This window comes from Aureobasidium pullulans (genome assembly GCF_000721785.1).
Source record: "Aureobasidium pullulans EXF-150 unplaced genomic scaffold scaffold_34, whole genome shotgun sequence".
Taxonomy (NCBI): Eukaryota; Fungi; Ascomycota; class Dothideomycetes; order Dothideales; family Saccotheciaceae; genus Aureobasidium; species Aureobasidium pullulans.
The window spans coordinates 76393-94053 of NW_021941054.1; the positions used below are offsets into that span (position 1 = coordinate 76393).

At 49.9% G+C, this 17661-nt stretch overlaps 10 protein-coding genes across 10 annotated transcripts; 5 read left to right on the plus strand and 5 right to left on the minus strand.

Annotated features, from left to right (window-relative positions):
* Positions 1 to 27: 27 nt before the first annotated feature.
* M438DRAFT_409589 (uncharacterized protein) lies at positions 28 to 1009 on the plus strand (the record flags this gene model as incomplete). The annotated part of the gene is made up of 1 exon (XM_029910024.1): positions 28 to 1009. The coding sequence occupies one exon, from the start codon at positions 28 to 30 to the stop codon at positions 934 to 936; it is 909 nt and encodes a 302-aa protein (XP_029755470.1). The 3' UTR covers positions 937 to 1009.
* Positions 1010 to 1335: 326 nt separating this feature from the next.
* M438DRAFT_387926 (uncharacterized protein) lies at positions 1336 to 1983 on the plus strand (the record flags this gene model as incomplete). Its single annotated transcript, XM_029909006.1, has 1 exon — positions 1336 to 1983. One exon carries the CDS (start codon positions 1336 to 1338, stop codon positions 1981 to 1983), a length of 648 nt encoding a protein of 215 aa, XP_029755471.1.
* A 1410-nt stretch (positions 1984 to 3393) lies between these two features.
* Positions 3394 to 4086, minus strand: M438DRAFT_359748 (uncharacterized protein; the record flags this gene model as incomplete). The annotated part of the gene is made up of 1 exon (XM_029907365.1): positions 3394 to 4086. The coding sequence occupies one exon, from the start codon at positions 4084 to 4086 to the stop codon at positions 3394 to 3396; it is 693 nt and encodes a 230-aa protein (XP_029755472.1).
* Positions 4087 to 4404: 318 nt separating this feature from the next.
* On the plus strand, positions 4405 to 5463 carry M438DRAFT_359749 (uncharacterized protein; the record flags this gene model as incomplete). The annotated part of the gene is made up of 1 exon (XM_029907366.1): positions 4405 to 5463. The coding sequence occupies one exon, from the start codon at positions 4405 to 4407 to the stop codon at positions 5461 to 5463; it is 1059 nt and encodes a 352-aa protein (XP_029755473.1).
* Positions 5464 to 6180: 717 nt separating this feature from the next.
* M438DRAFT_284050 (uncharacterized protein) lies at positions 6181 to 7455 on the minus strand (the record flags this gene model as incomplete). Its single annotated transcript, XM_029901427.1, has 1 exon — positions 6181 to 7455. One exon carries the CDS (start codon positions 7453 to 7455, stop codon positions 6181 to 6183), a length of 1275 nt encoding a protein of 424 aa, XP_029755474.1.
* A 1250-nt stretch (positions 7456 to 8705) lies between these two features.
* M438DRAFT_339879 (uncharacterized protein) lies at positions 8706 to 9140 on the minus strand (the record flags this gene model as incomplete). The annotated part of the gene is made up of 1 exon (XM_029904264.1): positions 8706 to 9140. One exon carries the CDS (start codon positions 9138 to 9140, stop codon positions 8706 to 8708), a length of 435 nt encoding a protein of 144 aa, XP_029755475.1.
* Positions 9141 to 9996: 856 nt separating this feature from the next.
* Positions 9997 to 11145, plus strand: M438DRAFT_339880 (uncharacterized protein; the record flags this gene model as incomplete). The annotated part of the gene is made up of 1 exon (XM_029904265.1): positions 9997 to 11145. One exon carries the CDS (start codon positions 9997 to 9999, stop codon positions 11143 to 11145), a length of 1149 nt encoding a protein of 382 aa, XP_029755476.1.
* Positions 11146 to 11342: 197 nt separating this feature from the next.
* On the plus strand, positions 11343 to 12975 carry M438DRAFT_150129 (uncharacterized protein). Its single transcript, XM_029898962.1, has 2 exons — positions 11343 to 11460; positions 11512 to 12975. Exon 2 carries the CDS (start codon positions 11591 to 11593, stop codon positions 12704 to 12706), a length of 1116 nt encoding a protein of 371 aa, XP_029755477.1. The 5' UTR covers positions 11343 to 11460; positions 11512 to 11590; the 3' UTR covers positions 12707 to 12975.
* A 150-nt stretch (positions 12976 to 13125) lies between these two features.
* On the minus strand, positions 13126 to 15464 carry M438DRAFT_306478 (MFS general substrate transporter). Its single transcript, XM_029902267.1, has 5 exons — positions 14723 to 15464; positions 14413 to 14609; positions 14246 to 14355; positions 14044 to 14192; positions 13126 to 13972 (listed from the first exon to the last, which is right to left on the minus strand). The coding sequence occupies exons 1-5, from the start codon at positions 15104 to 15106 to the stop codon at positions 13244 to 13246; spliced, it is 1569 nt and encodes a 522-aa protein (XP_029755478.1). The 5' UTR covers positions 15107 to 15464; the 3' UTR covers positions 13126 to 13243.
* Positions 15465 to 15728: 264 nt separating this feature from the next.
* Positions 15729 to 17590, minus strand: M438DRAFT_306481 (Mob1/phocein). Its single transcript, XM_029902268.1, has 2 exons — positions 17292 to 17590; positions 15729 to 17237 (listed from the first exon to the last, which is right to left on the minus strand). Exons 1-2 carry the CDS (start codon positions 17493 to 17495, stop codon positions 15816 to 15818), a joined length of 1626 nt encoding a protein of 541 aa, XP_029755479.1. The 5' UTR covers positions 17496 to 17590; the 3' UTR covers positions 15729 to 15815.
* Between the last annotated feature and the right edge of the window lie 71 nt (positions 17591 to 17661).

A 17661-nucleotide genomic window follows, 5' to 3' on the forward strand; every position in this document is an offset into this window, starting at 1 on the left:
CACCCCACCGATCCACACTCTGCAGTTATGACTACGATGTCGGAAGACTCATCCCAAGGTCTGGATCACCCTTGTCCATCCACCATATCCACGCCATACCTACTCCCACAAGGGCTTGTTGCCCCGTCTCAAGCCGAAGCCAAAATCGCAGCCTTGTCTGTTGAACAACAGCACGAGACCGCCAAACAGCAACGTCTGCAACAACGTCAGGAATACCAGATACAGTATTATAGAAAACTCCCAGCCCGGCGATGGGAGGAGATGCGGGCAGCCGCGGAAAGTTATGAAAGAAAGAACATCGTCACGCAGCAACCAAGACTACCGGTTATGAAGCAGACGGTGAGGACGAAGAAGTATGAACTAGCGGAGAACTCCACTATGATGCAGAACCCGATGCAGGAAGCGATGCAGGAACAGCGAAAGGTGACAACACAGGCACAAAGATTAGCCAACATGCGGAGAACAAGAGAAGCCAAGAAGCTGCAACAGCGAGAAGCTGCCAAACAACAGATGAACGAAGACGCAAACCACAATCGCCAACAGCTCGTCTGTCCACCCATCAGCTGGGAGCAATTCTATGGCCAGAAGTTCAAAATGCACATCAAAGACTGCCAATCTGGTCACTCCAATGAAACCAGAACGAAGTTGTTGCAGAGAATCGACAATGAATATGCTGAATATCACCAGCAATTCTACAAGCAACAAAGGGATGATCAGAAGAAGTGTGATGAAGAGGAAGGCAATGATATCTCGGAGTTGACACAGGGCATGAAGGATATGTCTATCGCACAAGCTGCCGAGGAGAAGGTTACAGAGGTGAAGCAGGATATCTTGGAGACACAGGCTCAGATGCAGGACGTTGCTGATCAGGATGGATACATGGATCTCGCAGAGGAAGGTACTGACGACGGCGAAGACTGGGTTGTTGTTGATTGAGCGAAAGATAAGTATCTCTTATCAGAGATAACAAGAACACTCCTCTGCGGCGTACTCTTCCCATATCATGAAGGACATAAGTCTCCTTCCACCAAGTAGCTCACAAGGTGTTATTTGATCACATTAGACTATTTCAAACTGCAGTCACGCTTGTCCCCAACTAACAAAGTATGAGCATCCAGCGGAAGACGTCATTTTCTGAATCATCGCCGTCAAGTAAGTGACCGTGTTGGTCATACCGCTGGACTTTGACTAACTCACTCATCACCTCCAGTACCTCTATCTCTCTCGGGCATTTTCCTTCTGGAACACTACGCCATCAATACATCCTTAAAACAGTCTTATCTCTCACCAAGTACCAAGTCTCGAATCTCGTGACGCCCGCTCCAGATCGCAGCCATGAGTTCTCGTCCCGATATAATCTACAATGAATATGGCATGGACACGGGTTACATGGACCGACTGCGCAAACTACGACCCAAGGCCATGTGGGTCAAGAACTACTATGGAGGTTCTGATCTCTACAGCCCTACGATGAACGGAGACGTCAGGACAGTCATCGAGGGATGTCCAACCCTGTGGTTCAGAGAAGTTGCTGGCTACCCAAATCACGTTGCGTGTATGGAGTTCAACGAGCTGTCGGCGGTGATTTCTCGTGAGAACTGGCAGATCGCTGTAGATCGTGTTTACGCCGCCGACGAAAGGCTTCGCGTCGGCGATCCTGATCGGAAACAATATAGACTCCTTGGGCCTTTGGAGAGGCCAGAACAAGAGGGACCTTGGAAGTTGGAAGTACCAAAAATCATCAGACCGTCGATCGAAGAGCTGCCAGGTTCGAATGATTGGCTATATCGACGACATTCGAAGATACCGAGCCCGGTTCGCGGGAGCAATCGCAAGTCACTCATCTCGAAACCCGCAGAATGCAAAGAGGAGGAGCGATCGTGTACGGGTCTGACTCGGCAACAAGGTTCAAAACCGAGCAATCAATCAAGAAAGCTCTTAGCTGCCACGTCATCTAGACGGCTTCTCAGTTTTGCAACATGAGATAGTTTGAACGAGCAAGCAGCGTGTGTTCATCGAATCTGCTCCTGGGATCTCCCTAGAAGCTAGAACCGAAGAGCATTGGCAGAAGGATCAGGTAGAGAGACTTGAATTCGTCAAGATCAGGAAAGAGTAAGGTCACTAAGAAGCAAAGAGAGATGAAGAGGCTGAGAGGTGGCGATTAGGGAGATGAGATATGCAAGCTGTCGATGTTGAAGCTGCACTGCCAGCAGCCAGTGTATCAAAGGAGAAGCTAAGGAACGGTGCAGGTTGTGAAAGATTCAGGGATGAGGACAAGGCATAACAACACACCAGACATGCATCTGAACTATAAATCAACTTCGATCATTAGCATGATGTAGAAATGTGTGCACAGTAATCATGAAACAATGAGCCCTCAACTTTCAAGCAGTGATACACAAGATGTAAGAAGCAAAGACTGCACAAATCTCATCAACAACACAAGCCAAGAAAGCAAAAAAGAAAACCAATTCACCACCACAACTTAGCAAAACAAATCCCTTCTGCGCAGTTGAAGGGTAAACACAACTTGCCAACCGGTGGTAGTTTTGCTTTCTAATTGGCGACGCGCCCGATTCGAATCGTGGTACCATGGCAATCACTTACTCCCAGGTCTCAAGTTAAGCGCTTAACTGTGCCACCGGACTAAGTCCGTGGGTGGTAGATCCCCTGCGAAGGAGGGAAAGTGTGTCAACTAATTCAAATATATAGTCATGTTCAAGTGAAGGAATAGGAGGTCAGGTTGTCGTGATGGAGATTTCACTTCAGTTTCTCAGAGGTACAGCGCTGATTAGAATACTTGTCAGAAGGCGAAATGCTTTTTGTAATGAGATGAATGTCCACAGAGAGTCTGTACATTTGCCGCTCTCCGAATAGAGAGGTATTTAAATCCTACCACAATATCAATAGATATGCCATTCACCACCACGTTGTACGCCTGCTGTCTTGACTCCTCTGTAAGCTCGTACTGGGCAACCTGCCTGACTTCAAGCACATCCATTGACTCGTCACTTCGTAGAGTTCTAGAAGCTATTTACACCATTGAACCACAACTGAAGAACTTTGAGATTTCAATGAATAGCAAGACAGGTTTCCTTGGGAGATAGATAAGCTTGGAATTTCTTGCGACTGACATGGCGCGTAAAGTGTTCAATTCATAGTGTTTTAGATAGGCAAGGCATTCTTGGTGAGATTTAATAGAGTGTCGTCCACTCACATGACCATCACCACTCGTTTTTCGTTGATCGCCGATATATTTTGTCCTCTTGAGCTTTTTCAGGGTATGGACGTCCTGCTGCAGGATGGCCGCGAATCGGGGAACTGGGCGTGAAAGTTGATGGGTCCGTCTAGGGAGAGCACGGGATACGATTTTCAGCAGTCTTGTGTTCTCAATCAAGGGATGTTGGATGTCTGAGACGATACCCTCGTTCCACCTTGATTGCTACCATATGTAGATCTTTCTTCCTTATAGATTTGCGCAAAGGCCGGATGCGCACCAGATATTTTCCACCCCATGGAGGCAAGACCATGAACCTTAAGTACAAAACCTCCTAATCCACGCCTTCGAGGTTTGCTTAACAACATACGGTTACTATTGACCAGGAAGTGCTGGTATTTGCGTGTTGTCTTGAGTAGCGGCCTTGGTATCCGTGAAGGTACTTGTTTCTTCGGGCTGCTCATCATCTCCCTCGTCTGTCGCTTCCAAGGCCCCCTCGATTGGGGTTTGTCGTAAGGTCCAAGGACTACGTCGAGTCCAAGGTCTTTGTGATAATCATGGTGGCCTGCCTGGGCGAGGATCTCGCAACGGAGATCCATAACTCGGTCCCAGGCCTGGCGAGAGGTTACTCCGATTGTCTCACCTTGCTTCATCCACACTACCTTGTCCGAATCGACAGAGGCCTCCCGAGACCAATATAGTGGAAGCCCTTGATAGACTGCATAGTGATCATGGAAGCCTCGGGATATGCAGAAATCCGATCCCAGACCGTTTGCGTTTGGTTGCCAATCGCCTTCGGGAGCTATGTGGCGAAGCTCTAATTCAGAACGCATATCGAGTTCTTCATAGTGCGGACCTTTGGTGAACATGGTTGAATACGTGTTTGGCGGGAACTTGAGCTTGTGGTATGATTTATGGCTTTTAGTCACGTTTGATAGTCCGTACGGTAGGAATCTGATGCGACTCGAAGGTGTTTTTGCTACTGTTAAGAGTCGTCTTTGGTGTGAGTCAAGGCAAACTTTTTGGAAGCGAGAAAACACGTGGGAGACGAGGGGGAAGCAGCTTCCAACGTTCTGTAAATTCATAAGTAACTCAAAGGACCCGCGCTCTTTTTCATTGAGCCATTCATTCGCCCGACAACATACTGAGGTGATCTACGAGGCCAACTTCAGCCAGCCACAGCTGACATGGGTTACGACTGGATAGTAACATCACCGGACGGAACACCGGTCTTCAAGAGCAGAAAAATTCTGGGTGATCATTTCTATGAGACAGGCCACTGGGTACAGAATCCGCGTGGTGGTTCTGACTATTGGGAGCGGTGCGGTAAGGAATACGATAGAACCGTGATACAAGGGTTCCCTAAGCACTGGTTCCGAGAAGTCGCCGGCTATCCTGACTATGTTGCCTGGATGGCCCAGGACAAGATATACAAGGTAACGACTCGCAAAGCATACGAAAAGGGACTCGACCTCCACTTTCGTCGAAAGCCGGTACTCCAAAGCCTTGATCCGGACAGGAACCAGGGTTCCTACCGACTCCTTGGACCGACCGAGTGGCCAGCCGAGACAGGGCCTTGGAAGAGGATTGGACCCGAGAGATATCCTCTTTTGCAAGGAGATATCCGTGCCCACTGGTCATACCCTTATCTCGAGCGCTCCAACATACCACGTCCTCGTCACTCGCAGCGTAGGTATGCATCATTGCCAGGCATGAAGCCCTTCTTGAAAGTGCACGCCGACTTGGTTCGCGGCAGGCGTATGCGCCATCAAGCGCTGCTCACAAGTTTTGAACAGTCGAATCAATCTCTCCAGTTGCCATCGCTTGCTGAAGATTTCGGCATCAACCAGAACCCTAAATCGACACTGTTCGAGCAACTGGTCAAAGCTAGTCGCGAGAAAGAAGGGAGAGAAAAAGGGAAATCGGTCATGACAAGCCACCAGAGTACGGACGGAATTCCAGGCTCTACTCAGAACCTGCGCGGGACCCCCTTTCAAAGCAGTCCCGCTCGTCCAAGTGTGGCTATGACACCAGAAACGGCCCCATCGTCGTCCAGTACACCAGCTCCCAAAAGGCCACTGGGCATTCAGTCAAACCATCCTGGACCTACACCACTACCAAAGCCTTTGCCTCTGTTGTTTGGAACAAGCCCTAGCAGACACCGAGCAAGAACCCTAACGCCCCAAAAGTCCAAATCGATGTATGACCTCAAAAATGGCAAGCGAGAAAGCCGCCGCGACGCGTGAATTACAGCACACACCTATCGCCACAACATGGTATCAGGAGTCACCAGGAATGAGCACGACCTACTCCACGAGGCTCGCCGACAGAGCTAAGAAAAACAGAAGAAGAGCAGTCGGAGCAGCTGAAAACAATGCAAAAGCAGCGGAGGGCCGGAGGCAAAGCAATTCATTTCATGCTCGCTTTCTTCTTTCTGTTCTTTTCTCCGTCTTGACTGCCTGCGAAGATATTAAAAACCGATTCCAGACCTACGAACATGAGCCAACGAAGGTCGCTGGGGCAAGAGACTATGCTCCCTATCCGCAATGATCAAAAGCGAATGCGTCAATAGTCAGATCGTCGAGTCCGAAGAAGAGACGCTTTACCAAGCAGATTGAAGTTATCGGAGGCTTAGAGGTCGGTCTAAAGACCAGGGCAAGTACTATGATCAACATGGTTATCAATTTCTTCCCTCAGCATTCTCTGAGATTTGGGCTAGCCACTCTTTTGATCCTGCCACGCACAAGCAATACAAAGACTGTTGCTTTCTCGTCTTGAGCTTATCGTTGGGAACGTAGTGTCGGAAGGAGCAAGACTGAGTAATAACCCACATGGCCTACCAGGTTTTGATAGAGTCAATATGGTCACTGCCCACGCGAGTCTGCCTGAAGGATCAGTCAAGAGGGGAGAAATGTTCATTTTGAGTTGCGTAATTATTTGTTCGTCCTTTGAAAGCCAATCGTCTAACCTCTGAGACCGGCAAAGTAGAACAGGTTCAGAGCGGCCGAAGCCATGGGGACGGGGTATCTCAGCAGTCTGGCCTTTTCAACAGCAGTCTCCAGTCTCTTTCTTACATCCTCGGCGGCAGCGCAAGATGCCAGACTCCAGTCGTCCTTCTCCAACATGGCGGGAATGTGCTTGGTGTACATATCACACCAGCCGGCAGCCTTTGAGATGATCTCGCACATGAGCTTGCGGTCCATGCCAAGGTGCTTGCAGAAGGCCATTGCCTCTACACTGGCAGCGAGGTGAACACCTGCGAGAAGGTCGTTGACGGTGTCGGCGGAGACTTGGTGGTTCGAATGCATCTTGACGTCTGCGGTAGCCTTTTCCTTGACGAGCGAAGGTGATGATGATTGGATGTACATGGTGACCAACTTTGCATCGTCGTCCTTGAGCAGACCTGCCTGAAGACCTTGGAGGTAGCATTGCTCGGCGCAGTCTGCGAGGGGGGTAGGGAAGTAGCCTGAGCGAGCAGTTGCGGTAACAATTCCGGCATCCTTGAGAATGATGCCTAGTGCTGATAGAGGCGACCAGTCATCTTGAAGCATGTGTGGCGCGCGATTCTCGAACATGAAGGAGGTGCCGTCGTTGGCCTTGACGTGCTCGTAGACTTTCTCAGTGTTGAGACCGACAGTTGCGGCAAGACCCATGGCTTCCGAGGCGAGGATGATGTTTGTTGCAGCGAGAAGTTGGTGGATGGTCTTGACTTTTGTGCCGCTGCTGATGCCGCCTTGGATGCGGTAGAGGTTGCCAGACATGGTGTCGAGGATTTCCTTGGATGCCTCGACATCCTCCTCGTTGCCAGCAGCGAAGATGGACAGAGTACCGTTGGCGGCACGGATCGTACCTCCTGAGACAGGACAATCAAGAAGCTTGACATCTGATCTTCCAGCGTCGTCCAGCTTTTGCCTCAGCTCGTGCAGGTACGAAGGAGGAGTTGTTGAGAGCAAAATGACAGTCCTGTTCTTGCCGAGTCCCTTGATCGCCGGGTTGTCGCCATCGAAGAGGGCTGAGCTGGTCTGGAAGTGGTTGGCGACCATGATGCACAGGTAGTCGACATCTGTTGCCGTCTCCTGTTGTGTCTTTGCTGCCTTGCCGCCTTCCTTGACCAGAGCATCGACCAGCGGTTGTGCCAGATCAAAGCCCTTGACATTGTAACCCTCTCTTGCAAGGTTGATGGCTACACCACCTCCCATGGCACCGAGGCCAATAAATCCAACATCTCTCAAACCCATGACGTCGGTTGTGTGTTCCTAGCTCTTTTACGTGTCGTTCTGATACGAGCAGATTGTCGCAATGGTTCGAGAAGAAGAGACAGAGTGGTTTGAATATGAAATGTCTATCCCAGATTGAAACAACAGGAAAGTAGTGCAAGAAGAATATAAAGAGCAGATGACGGCAATAAACATGTGTCGCCGGCCGGGAAAGTGGTCGCGGGGTACCCCCCACACGGCGAGAAGTGCGGCCCCGTCTTCCATTGCCGCTCCCTCGGCGGCTGTTTGTCCGACTCTTATTTAACCGTGCCGACCATTAAAGAAATACTCAATGGGGAAGAAGACCGAGCATGGCAGTTGGTTCATCATACTTCGGATGTGAATTTGAGTTGTATTTCGGCCTAGTGCGGGTGAAGTTTGCAAAGTGATCAAGGAAAGCAGGAGAGCTGAATGTGCTCAAATCACCTTTTCGATCGACAACTCACACAAAGCTGCATGTCAAATGTTACATCATGGCAGAGGCAGAGGCAGAGACGTGTGAGGCCGCAAACCATTTCGCACCAACTGCTGGCTCCCTCTCCCTGCAAGGACTGGTCCTGATTCATTAAAAGGCAAAATGATTTTGGTGCTAGTGTGATTGCACACGGAAAGCATTACTGAAAGACTATTCTCTATGAGCATGCTTTCAGCCATGAAGATCTCCGTGCTTCTGAAATGCCGCGTAAGAAGCAACCATGGGATGCAGAGCTCTCTCAGTGGATTCAGTGGCCCACCGAGAACTGAGGGAACTCAATATTCTACCAACGCCCATCGAGTTTTGATGTGACGCTTGGTTTTTTGGCTGTGACGGCCCTCGACAACGCGATGGACATGACTCAGTAACAACCTCTCATAACACAGGGGCTGGTATGTTGCGTGATTCGTTGTGGTGATAGGCTCCTGACGATCCTGACTCTTGCCAGCTTGTCGATGTAAGAAGACCGGGTGTAAAGGTCTCGTCCGTCTGTGGAAACTCCGTTGGCTGAGTACTCGCCATCGCCTTGGCTCTCTCTCTATCTCTCAATACATGACTGCCTTTGCGCATCCCAATCGTCCTTGATCGTAGCTAGGCCAGACTGTCTTGGACCAGCATTCCCTCACGGCAGGCGTGTGTTGATTGTATTCCGTAGCTCTTGCGCCTCTTTCTATCGCCGTACTATTGCGATCTTCCAAAGCAGCAGTCAGAGAGTATGTTGGACTCTTTTTCGAGAAGCACCTCTCGTGCGAGCTCTTCAAGCAGCCTTGACGCCAACCTTTGTGATTTCAGCATCCATATCCTTGCCAGCCTTCATGTCTTCAGTTGAAAGCAGTCCTCCGGGGATCAAGTATACGACATCCTGTTTGACTCCAGAAGAAGTCTTCGTGTCCTCGAATTGGCTCCTGTCAAGCGAGTAGGCAACCGTCACTTCGCAGCGACTGCACTTGTGGGCGTAGCGCTTCTCGAATCCATCCTCAAGACGAATAATGACGGGCTTGGTATCGGCGACGGTATTGGCTAGCGAGGCATAGTGGGTGGTTGTAGAGGTTGTTGAGAGATCGGGTAGAGGGAGGATCAGTGACGAGTCGGCAGTTCGTGTCTTGAGGCTGTCGAGAGTCGATGTGCTGGCAATTACAAGCTGCGTGCATATGCAGTGGTACGTGTGTATTGTCTGCTCTGTCGAAGACATGTTGGTTTTAGTTGCTGATGGAATGTTGCAGCACCAAGTTCAATCATTGGGAAACTCTGGATATCACGCCAAGACAATTCCTCAGTCACCCTGGACGTCCAATTCTCCCCGAACAAAATGTCCTCGAGTCGGCTGCATAGATTCAGCCATGCCACGACGAAACCTGCTCCAATAGCGTGCAGACTCTGAGAATAGCGGTGCGTACCCCTCGCCACGCTATTTCCAAGCTTTGGGGTGCTGATTCGAGTTGTTGACGTTGTGGTCAACGTATGCCGCCAGCTCCACTGCAACAACTCTACAACCAGCAATACTGTTTTAATAGCGTGCAGATGCTCACAATAGCGGCGCGTACCCCTTGCCACGCTATTTCCAAGCTTTGGGGTGTTAATTCAAGTTGTTGATGTTGTGGTCAACGATATGCCGCCAGCTCTACAGCAACAGCCCTGCAATCAGTGACACTGCTCTAACAGCATGCAGATGCTCAAAATAGCGGCGCATACATCTTGCAACGCTAATCCCAGAGTTGCCTCGCTATTGGAGCATGTTTCGTGGTCGTGTAAACGATATGCCGCCAGCTATACGCCAGCTCTACGGCAACATTTCTACCACTAACCATCCTACATAGCACCGCTAATCCCAGAGTTTGGAACATCAATTCGAGCTGGTAGTGTTGGCGCGAGTAGTTGAGCTCAAGTCAGCGACTCGACTTCTTAGACATCACAACTGACACGGTTCAGCTCCGATTCGAACCGTGGGCCTTGGCTCGCGCCAAGCCGCGCCACCTATTTCGTCTCATCGCGCCCCGCGCTCCTCTAATTCAACATCATCAACTGCGCTCCAGTCCTTGTCAACAACCATGCCAACAACAAGAAGTGGTCGGGTTTTAGGCTCAGAACAGTCGTCAAACAGCGGCTATGTCAGTTACCAGCAGGACTATCACAAACCCAACCGTCGGAAAACTACAGTCCTCGATCCGATCAAGGACAATAAGAGACTGGCAAGAGCAACAGAGCAGGCAGCCAAAGCTGAAGAAGCTCTTGAGCGAGTGGAAGCAGAGCATGTCCCTGCCGACATCTTGCAAGAACAAAGAGACCGGACCGAGCTACTCACTATAGGCAGAAACCTCCTTGAAAGCAACCTTCAAGAATGGGACAAGCGGCATTCACTTCGACTGGAAGCAGAGTCACAATCTGTTTCGCCTGAATCTGAAGTCGAGTTTCTCAAGGCTTTATGGTCTAAGCAAGTGGATTCACCAGCGGAAGAGCCTTCTTCTGAGAGACAAATAACAGACAAGGCACCGAGTCCTGCCCAAGACTCACGACCACAACAACAGACCGCTCCGAAGGTTATCAAAACCATCCATGAGACAGCTCAACCGATGCCGAACTGTATGCTCAATATCGACAATGCCTCATTTCTTGGAGTCTGGACCTCAGTAGTCACTCAGTTCCTGCATCCCGACCTGTCTTGGACAACATGTTTAAGTGTCGGCAACGCGATTGTGACTATCTGCACAGCATCCGACGCATATCACCATGACCCTGCCCAAGACAACGACCGTCTGTCCAAGAGCGCTGCCAAAAACGAACTCGAAGTCATGGGCTTCAGACTTAGACTCAAACACCATCTAGCTGTTGTCGACAATCAGAAAAGACCGGCCGACGAAGCCGCCCTGAAGAGCAAATTTGACAGCAAAGACGACTACAAAACCCTCAAGGAAAGCCTCGAGTCTTCATTACAGACCAGTCATGGCGGCTGCAAGGACAACCTAGCCGAAGATGCATGGTTGTTCTACAACGAACTCAGGCCTACTGTCAATCAAGGGCCTGAGTCTTGGTATAAAAAGTCAGTCTTCAATTGCTGGACGATGCATATAAACCTCGTAGAGAGTTCGGGAAAGCGGTGTTCCCAATCTAGGTTGGAACAGATGATGGAAGAGAGAGAAGATGCTGCGAGAGCTTTTGCTTCACTCCCTGATATGCCTGCCAAACGTCGACGCAGATGACGCCCTTTGAAGTCTTGTTTCCAAGTCACACGAATATGTCGTCTCCGAACGAATGCGAAGACATCAGAACTGCATCTGAATTGAGCTTTCACCCCATCAATGCGTCTCGTTCAACAGTCATCAAAAGGCACGATGACTGACGTTGATGGGATGCTCCAAAGGAGGCATGCATGATTCTGACTTTCTGTGAACATGGATTGAATGGTCAAAACGCCCTTACGTTTTGACAGCCAGTTCCACCAGCAGCATCGTGAACGGCAGAGCGAACCAAGCTAGTTCCAGAATTGGAAGGAAACCCTGGTTTGGACGCCTAATGTGATTCTTTTATTGATTTATCCATGACTAAGCGACTAATGACACGCCAAGGTCCTCCTTCGCGTCCCCTTGGTAAGATCATCATCATGTCTCATTACCACAAATACCTCAACACGTGTGTATCGCAAGTATGCCTACGACAAGCCAGACTATCCTCGGCAAACGACGCGCCGAATCCCCTATTCCGCAACCGCCTGCAAAAAGGCCTGTTCCCGTCGAACCTTTGAGAACCTCATCTCAGACCCACAAACAGTACGCCATCGCCCCAGAAGCGGCCGAAGACGAATTCAAAATCGACTATGAGGCCACCAACGCAGCTTTCTTGGAGCTTTGGTCTGCCGTGGTAGCGGAGCATGTGTATCCCGAATTACCTTGGGAAGCCTGCTCGAATATTAGAAACGCCGTGCTGGTACTCTGTATGGCTCTCGGGGATGGATTTTTCGAAGATGCTGTCAAGCGAGATGTCGTATGCGAGCCATTACATCAGCCGAAATGTAATTTTGGAGGCCAAATCAAAAGCAAATCCAATGACCGGGATGAGAACGAGCTCGTGAAAGAAGTGCAGAATGACATGAAAGAATGGAAGGAGGCCGCCGAACGCAAGGATATCAACTTCATGGACTTCAAACTGACTCTGCTAGACAATCTTGTCTTCCTCAGCGACACCATGACACCCATCAATAAGCAAACCACCGTTGACACCAGATTTGATTCTCAAAACGATCTAAAGAGCATGTCAGCTTGGTATAAATTGGCAATCGCATCAACACCTATGTTCGAAAGCAACCCAAATCTGCTCGACGCCAAAGCCCTGGAACTCTACAAAATCTTCTCGTCGCAAACAGACAACCACTGGAATACCAGATTACAGGTCAGCTGGAAAAGGATGGGGGAGGTTATGATGTCGTATGAGTCACTTCACCAAAAAGTCGAACAACAAGTCGACCCGAAAGCTAGAATCGGATTTGAAGATGATGAAGAAGAAGATTCACCAAACATCTGCGGTGTGGTAGGGGATCCTGAGCCTCCGCCACATGTCGACATCATGGCCGACAATGCGTCTCTTCTCGAGCTCTGGGCTGCCACAGTGACTGGCAGGGTATATCACTGGTTGAGCTGGCAGACTTGCTTGCAAATTGGCAATGCCGTCATGGTGCTCTGTATAGCATCCGGTGATGATTTCCTCGAGCTGGATCGATCAAAAAAGGTGTCCAAACCCCGCAGACGAGGATGGGGACGAGAGTAAAGTCACAAGCGACGAACAGCGCATACTTAGACTCCAGTCCATCGAGGTCAACATCATGGGCTTCTCACTGATGCTACGAAATAACTCGGTGTTCCTCAACAACGAGATTATATCCCCAAGACAACCCTCCTGCACATTTGACAGGGAACAGGATAAAGATTCAATGTCAAAGTGGTACGAATATGCCATCAACGCAACCTTCAAAAACGACACAGAACTACTCAATCTCAAAGGCTTGGACTTGTTCAAACTTCTCTTACCACCTAAACGAGGAGGAAATGAGTATTGGGAAACTAGATATCGTGTTCGCTCGAGCGATATGGCCAACACATTTGGGACACTTGAGGAAGTATAAGGGCATGGTCTTGTGCCATGGAGCCTTGCATCTTCGTGCTGATCTGCACTGGCGAGCGAAGATTGGGAGAGATCAGGTTCCGATGCAATTCTTCTATAATAATACATCTTTGTCTAAACTTCATCTCAATGCGAATTTTTTACCAACCCAACCATCTACAGCAGAACTTTCCCTGCCTCCTCTCAAGCCTCTCCCTCCCCATCAACCCTCTTAATTCTTCCCTCAGCCTTCTCAGGCAAAAACCTCACCGCCACAAACAAAATCCCCGTCATCCCCACCATGACAACCCAGACCAGATATCCCCCCAAAATCTGCCCTTTGACTCCCGTAGCGAAAAGACTGGCAAACAACCCCGGGGCTACCGCGCGGATACCAGCAACCATAGCCAAAGCCAACGCATTCATCGTCCCCAACACAGCAGGGGAAGGCGAGATATTGTTGATAGCCAACTGAATACAAGTGAACGCCATAGAACCCGAGGATCCAAGCACCATGACACAAGGCAGCACACCCAAAATCCAAGAATGCGTGATGATGTGTTTGCGCACCAGATACTGCAATATGGGATTCGCGATACAGCCGACGGGGAAAATGTAGCTGCAATATCTGAGGACGCCTCCGGTGCCCCAACGGCGTTGAGATGGGGGAAAGACGAATAGTAACCAGAGGGCTTGGGAGATTCCTCCGAGGCCGAGGAAGAGAGAGATTTGGATGGGGGAGAAGCCGTAGCCGCCGAGGGGGATGGAAGTGAACCAGAAAACGGGGACGACGGCGGTGTTGGCGAGGCCTTGGAGGGAGACGAAACACCAGAGGAAAAGAGTAAATGCCACACCGGGTTGGTGGAGGAGTTTCCATGTTGACATGGGAGGTTCGGTGGGTTTGTTGCCATTGTCTTTCTGAGATGCGAGCGTCTATTTTGGGGAAAAGATATGTCAGTAAAGAAATACGGTGGGGATGTGGCAGAGGGTGTCAGAGAGCTTACCTCTTTCAGGTAAATGGACGAAATTACGGCGGCGCTGAAGCCGAAGAGACTGGCTACAATGTTCGGAAGGGCGTAAGGGTATTTCTCGAAGAACCAGATGCCTCCGAACACTCTAGGATATTGCCTTGCAGGAGTGGATAGAGCACCACCTAAATCGAACGATCAGATTATTGTTGAGCAATTACTAAGGAGTGATACGTACCAATGACAGGGCCCAAGAAGATTCCCACATTGCCGGCAAACGCGAACAAGCTGAATGCTCTAGCTTGTGTTTTGAGCGTCGAGTTCTCAGAGAGCATAGTTCTGACGGTGCTAAACATACAGCCATCAGTAACCCCGATCCGATGACTAAGAGCTTTGCAAACTTACACAATGGTGCCGGAGAAGACTCCAGCCATACAGCGGAAAAGGATCATCTGCCATACACTCTTGCTGAAACCGAACAAGCAAGTCATGATAGACACACCAATGACAGAATACACAAGAACAGGCTTGCGACCATATCGATCCGAAGCACGACCCCAGGAGATCATGAAAATCATCTGCGTGAGGGAAAAGAGAGATTCCTGAGAAAATCCATGTCAGCATCGTTAAACCTCTACCTTGGGTCGTCTCCCCTTCAACTCTCCATATGCCAGCTCCATCATCCAGCGACAGTTGGGGGAAATCAAACACTCACAATCAACCCACTATAAAACCCAACATCCTCCTCCTTGACCCCTCCAACTTCCAAAATCATCTGATTGATGAATGGAAAGATGGAGAAGAAAGCAATAGGCTCCACCAATCTCGCATAGCAAAGCAGTATGATCTGCCCAATGGGTAAAGGTTTATCTTCATCTTCGTCTTCTACATCTGCTTGCTGTTCTTCCTCTGTCGCAGCAGTGCTTCCGATTTTATTGATATCCAAAGTCTCGGAATCGGCTTGGGTGAGTGGGTTTTCGGACGAGGCAGCGAGGAGAGGGGTCTGTTCTGTGGTTTGGGCAGCGTTTGGATTGTGGTGAGTGGGTGGGTGTTCGAGGCGGAAAGCCGTCGCGAGAAGATTTGTGACCTTGTTAGACATGATTGCTGCTGTTCTGATAGAATCAGGTGGGTCAATCGACGATGCCTGGGTTACTCCTAGGAGAGCGATCGAGCGTGCTTTATGCTCTCGAGGTATTCCCTAAGTCCAGCCAATTGTTGTCCGGATATTGATCGGTTGCAATAGGAAATTTTGGTCTTCGAGAGTGGTATTTATATGCCGTCCAGATCTACAATCAGACAAAGCAGTCAAGGCACCAGTAAGCATACGAATCCGCCGTTGGGACGGAAGAAAGTTGTCGCAAAGAAGAATTGCACAAGATGCACTAAAACCACTCGGGTCAATCAAATTGAATTATTGTTCCCGAGTTACCGACTCCCCTCTCTATCTTCGGCGGGCCGTACACCTGTGGACCACGATAGGAAGGTGGTATCGAAGGATTGAGAGGTGGAAGGACGGCGATTGGTCTGTGCGATTGCGGATCTTCAGAGGACCCTTGACATTTGCTGACCACCTCAATTGCTTATGGTACTGTGCTCTTATAGATTGGATGCAGATTTGACACGATAGGTCTACTAGCTGTCTTTGATCAGAATGCATATCCGATCTTATACATGGATCAAGAGTTGAAGAGAAGTGGAGGTGCTATCGACAAAAGTAGCACGCGACAAAGGCTTGGCTACAAAGGGTATCTATTTGAATTGAATGTAGTTAAAAGGGTGATATGCATCATCATGAGGGACTTTTATCATCAGTCGGCGACAGTCTTGGTTGCCTCTGTCTCATCTGCTGCTTCTGATTCAGCAACATCCTTCGGCTTTGGTGCACCATCATCTTCAGCTTCAACAGCAGGCTCCTTGGTCATAGCCTCGGTCTTCTCTGATTCGACTTCGATCTCGGACTCTTCTGGCTTTGCCTCTTCTGCTAAAATAGGCTCTGTTGATTCCTTTGACTCCTCTGCTATAGAGGAACCTTCTGTTGTGGAATCCTCAACCGTGTCAGACGCAGACGCAGTTTCAGCTAATGACTCATCCGTTGACTCGGCAGCCGAAGCTATCTCAGCATACGATGGAGGATCGGTCGTTGGGTAATTGCTTGTCTCTCCGGCCTCTTCCTCGTTCTCTTTCGTGGGTTGTGAGGATGACGCTTCTCCAACTTCAACATCGGTGTTCGTAGTGGGTTCGTTTTCTGTAGATTGCGATTTCTCGGGTTGGGGTTCAGCCGTATCTTCTGGATATGGTGGAGGGTCCTCGGCAGGAATGTCTTGCTCCTGTTCTTGATGTTGCTCCTGCTCTTCATGTTGTCGAGCAGGAGTTTCTTCATTATGTCGGACTGTCTCAACTCTTCTGAGCAGAGCAGGCCCATGCCCGTTAGGCTGATCAGCATCTTCATCTTCCTCGACCTCCTCGTGGATGACAGTCGAAACAGATACGGAACGATCGTGGCTCATGGTGTGTCTGTGTCTCTTTGTGGTGTTACCGTTTACGAGGTTAACATTTCCGACGGGCTCTGAATCAGCACTGTCTCTCTGCAGGATTGTAGGAGCAGCACGAGTGGCAATCGGGGTCGTCTCGATGCCTTCGGCCTCGGGAGGAATGGTGTAGTTGTCTTCGGGGATCAATCTATACTCGTCGCAGACGGTCTTGAAAAGGAGGTATAAGCCTGTCTTGGACTCTACTCTCCAGAAGACGTCTCTGTGTGAAAACCAGGCGTGAGCGAAGATGCGATAGACTCGGCGAAAGACTTCGGTCATTTTACGGATCTGTGCTTGGGCCGAGAGCGACTCGGTGCCCAGGCCAAGTCTGCTGGGAAACAGTTTGGTCGAAGTAAGGGCAGTAGCACACCAGTCGAGAGTGTGGCAGCAGTAGTCGATGGCGCAACAAGACTTTGGGGGTTCGTGGGCGGCGCAGAGATATTGCCATTCACTGGCGCGCATCTCGGGGCATGTGGCGGCTGAGCAAGGAGGGTCGTCGGCAAAGAGGCCAATAGCCATAACGTTTGCCTTTTGTGTGAGGAATCGACACAGCTCGTACAGCCAGATTCCACGATCGACTCCTGGCGGTGGCTGGGCCAGCGATTGTGCAGTAGCTTTGTCCATGGCGACACGGCATGATTGGGTGAACTCGTTGTGTAGCGCTTTCAGGTGTTCGGTCAATTGGAAGGCTGAATCGATCTGGACAAGGTCTGGTCAGCTTTTGTTTACTCAGGGAGAGCTTCGCAAACACACCTGTTGTAGCTCAACCAGCGGCGGTCCTTCTTGCATATCTTCGGCCTTTGTTCCAGGTCTGATTCTCCTCGAAGCGTCGACATCTGCCTTCTGAGAAGCTCCTAGCATCCTCTCTTCGCTGTCGAGACCTGCGCTGGGTGAGATTTGGTCTTCGGCGATTGGCGGCGGACTGGGCAGTCGCGGCGAACTTGATGGAGATGCCATGATGTGTGATGATCTGTACAAGAGAAGATGCTCAGAAGAAAAAGAAAGGCCGTCTTCCCGCTCTCGGAAAGGTCAACATGCGATCGGGTGTGATTGTGATAGATCAGACACATGTCCATCGCGACTTCTCCACGCTCGACCATCAATTCGGCAGGATCCGCTCCGA

Coding starts and splice junctions, on each gene's coding strand:
- M438DRAFT_306481 (XM_029902268.1), bottom strand. CDS start 17,495: ATGGCATCTCCATCAAGTTCGCCGCGACTGCCCAGTCCGCCGCCAATC. Junction 17,238..17,291: donor CGCTGGTTGAGCTACAACAG/GTGTGTTTGCGA, acceptor GACCTTGTCCAG/ATCGATTCAGCCTTCCAATT.
- M438DRAFT_150129 (XM_029898962.1), top strand. CDS start 11,591: ATGCCTACGACAAGCCAGACTATCCTCGGCAAACGACGCGCCGAATCC.
- M438DRAFT_306478 (XM_029902267.1), bottom strand. CDS start 15,106: ATGTCTAACAAGGTCACAAATCTTCTCGCGACGGCTTTCCGCCTCGAA. Junction 14,356..14,412: donor GTCTTCTCCGGCACCATTGT/GTAAGTTTGCAA, acceptor CTGTATGTTTAG/CACCGTCAGAACTATGCTCT. Junction 13,973..14,043: donor CGTCCATTTACCTGAAAGAG/GTAAGCTCTCTG, acceptor TCCCCAAAATAG/ACGCTCGCATCTCAGAAAGA.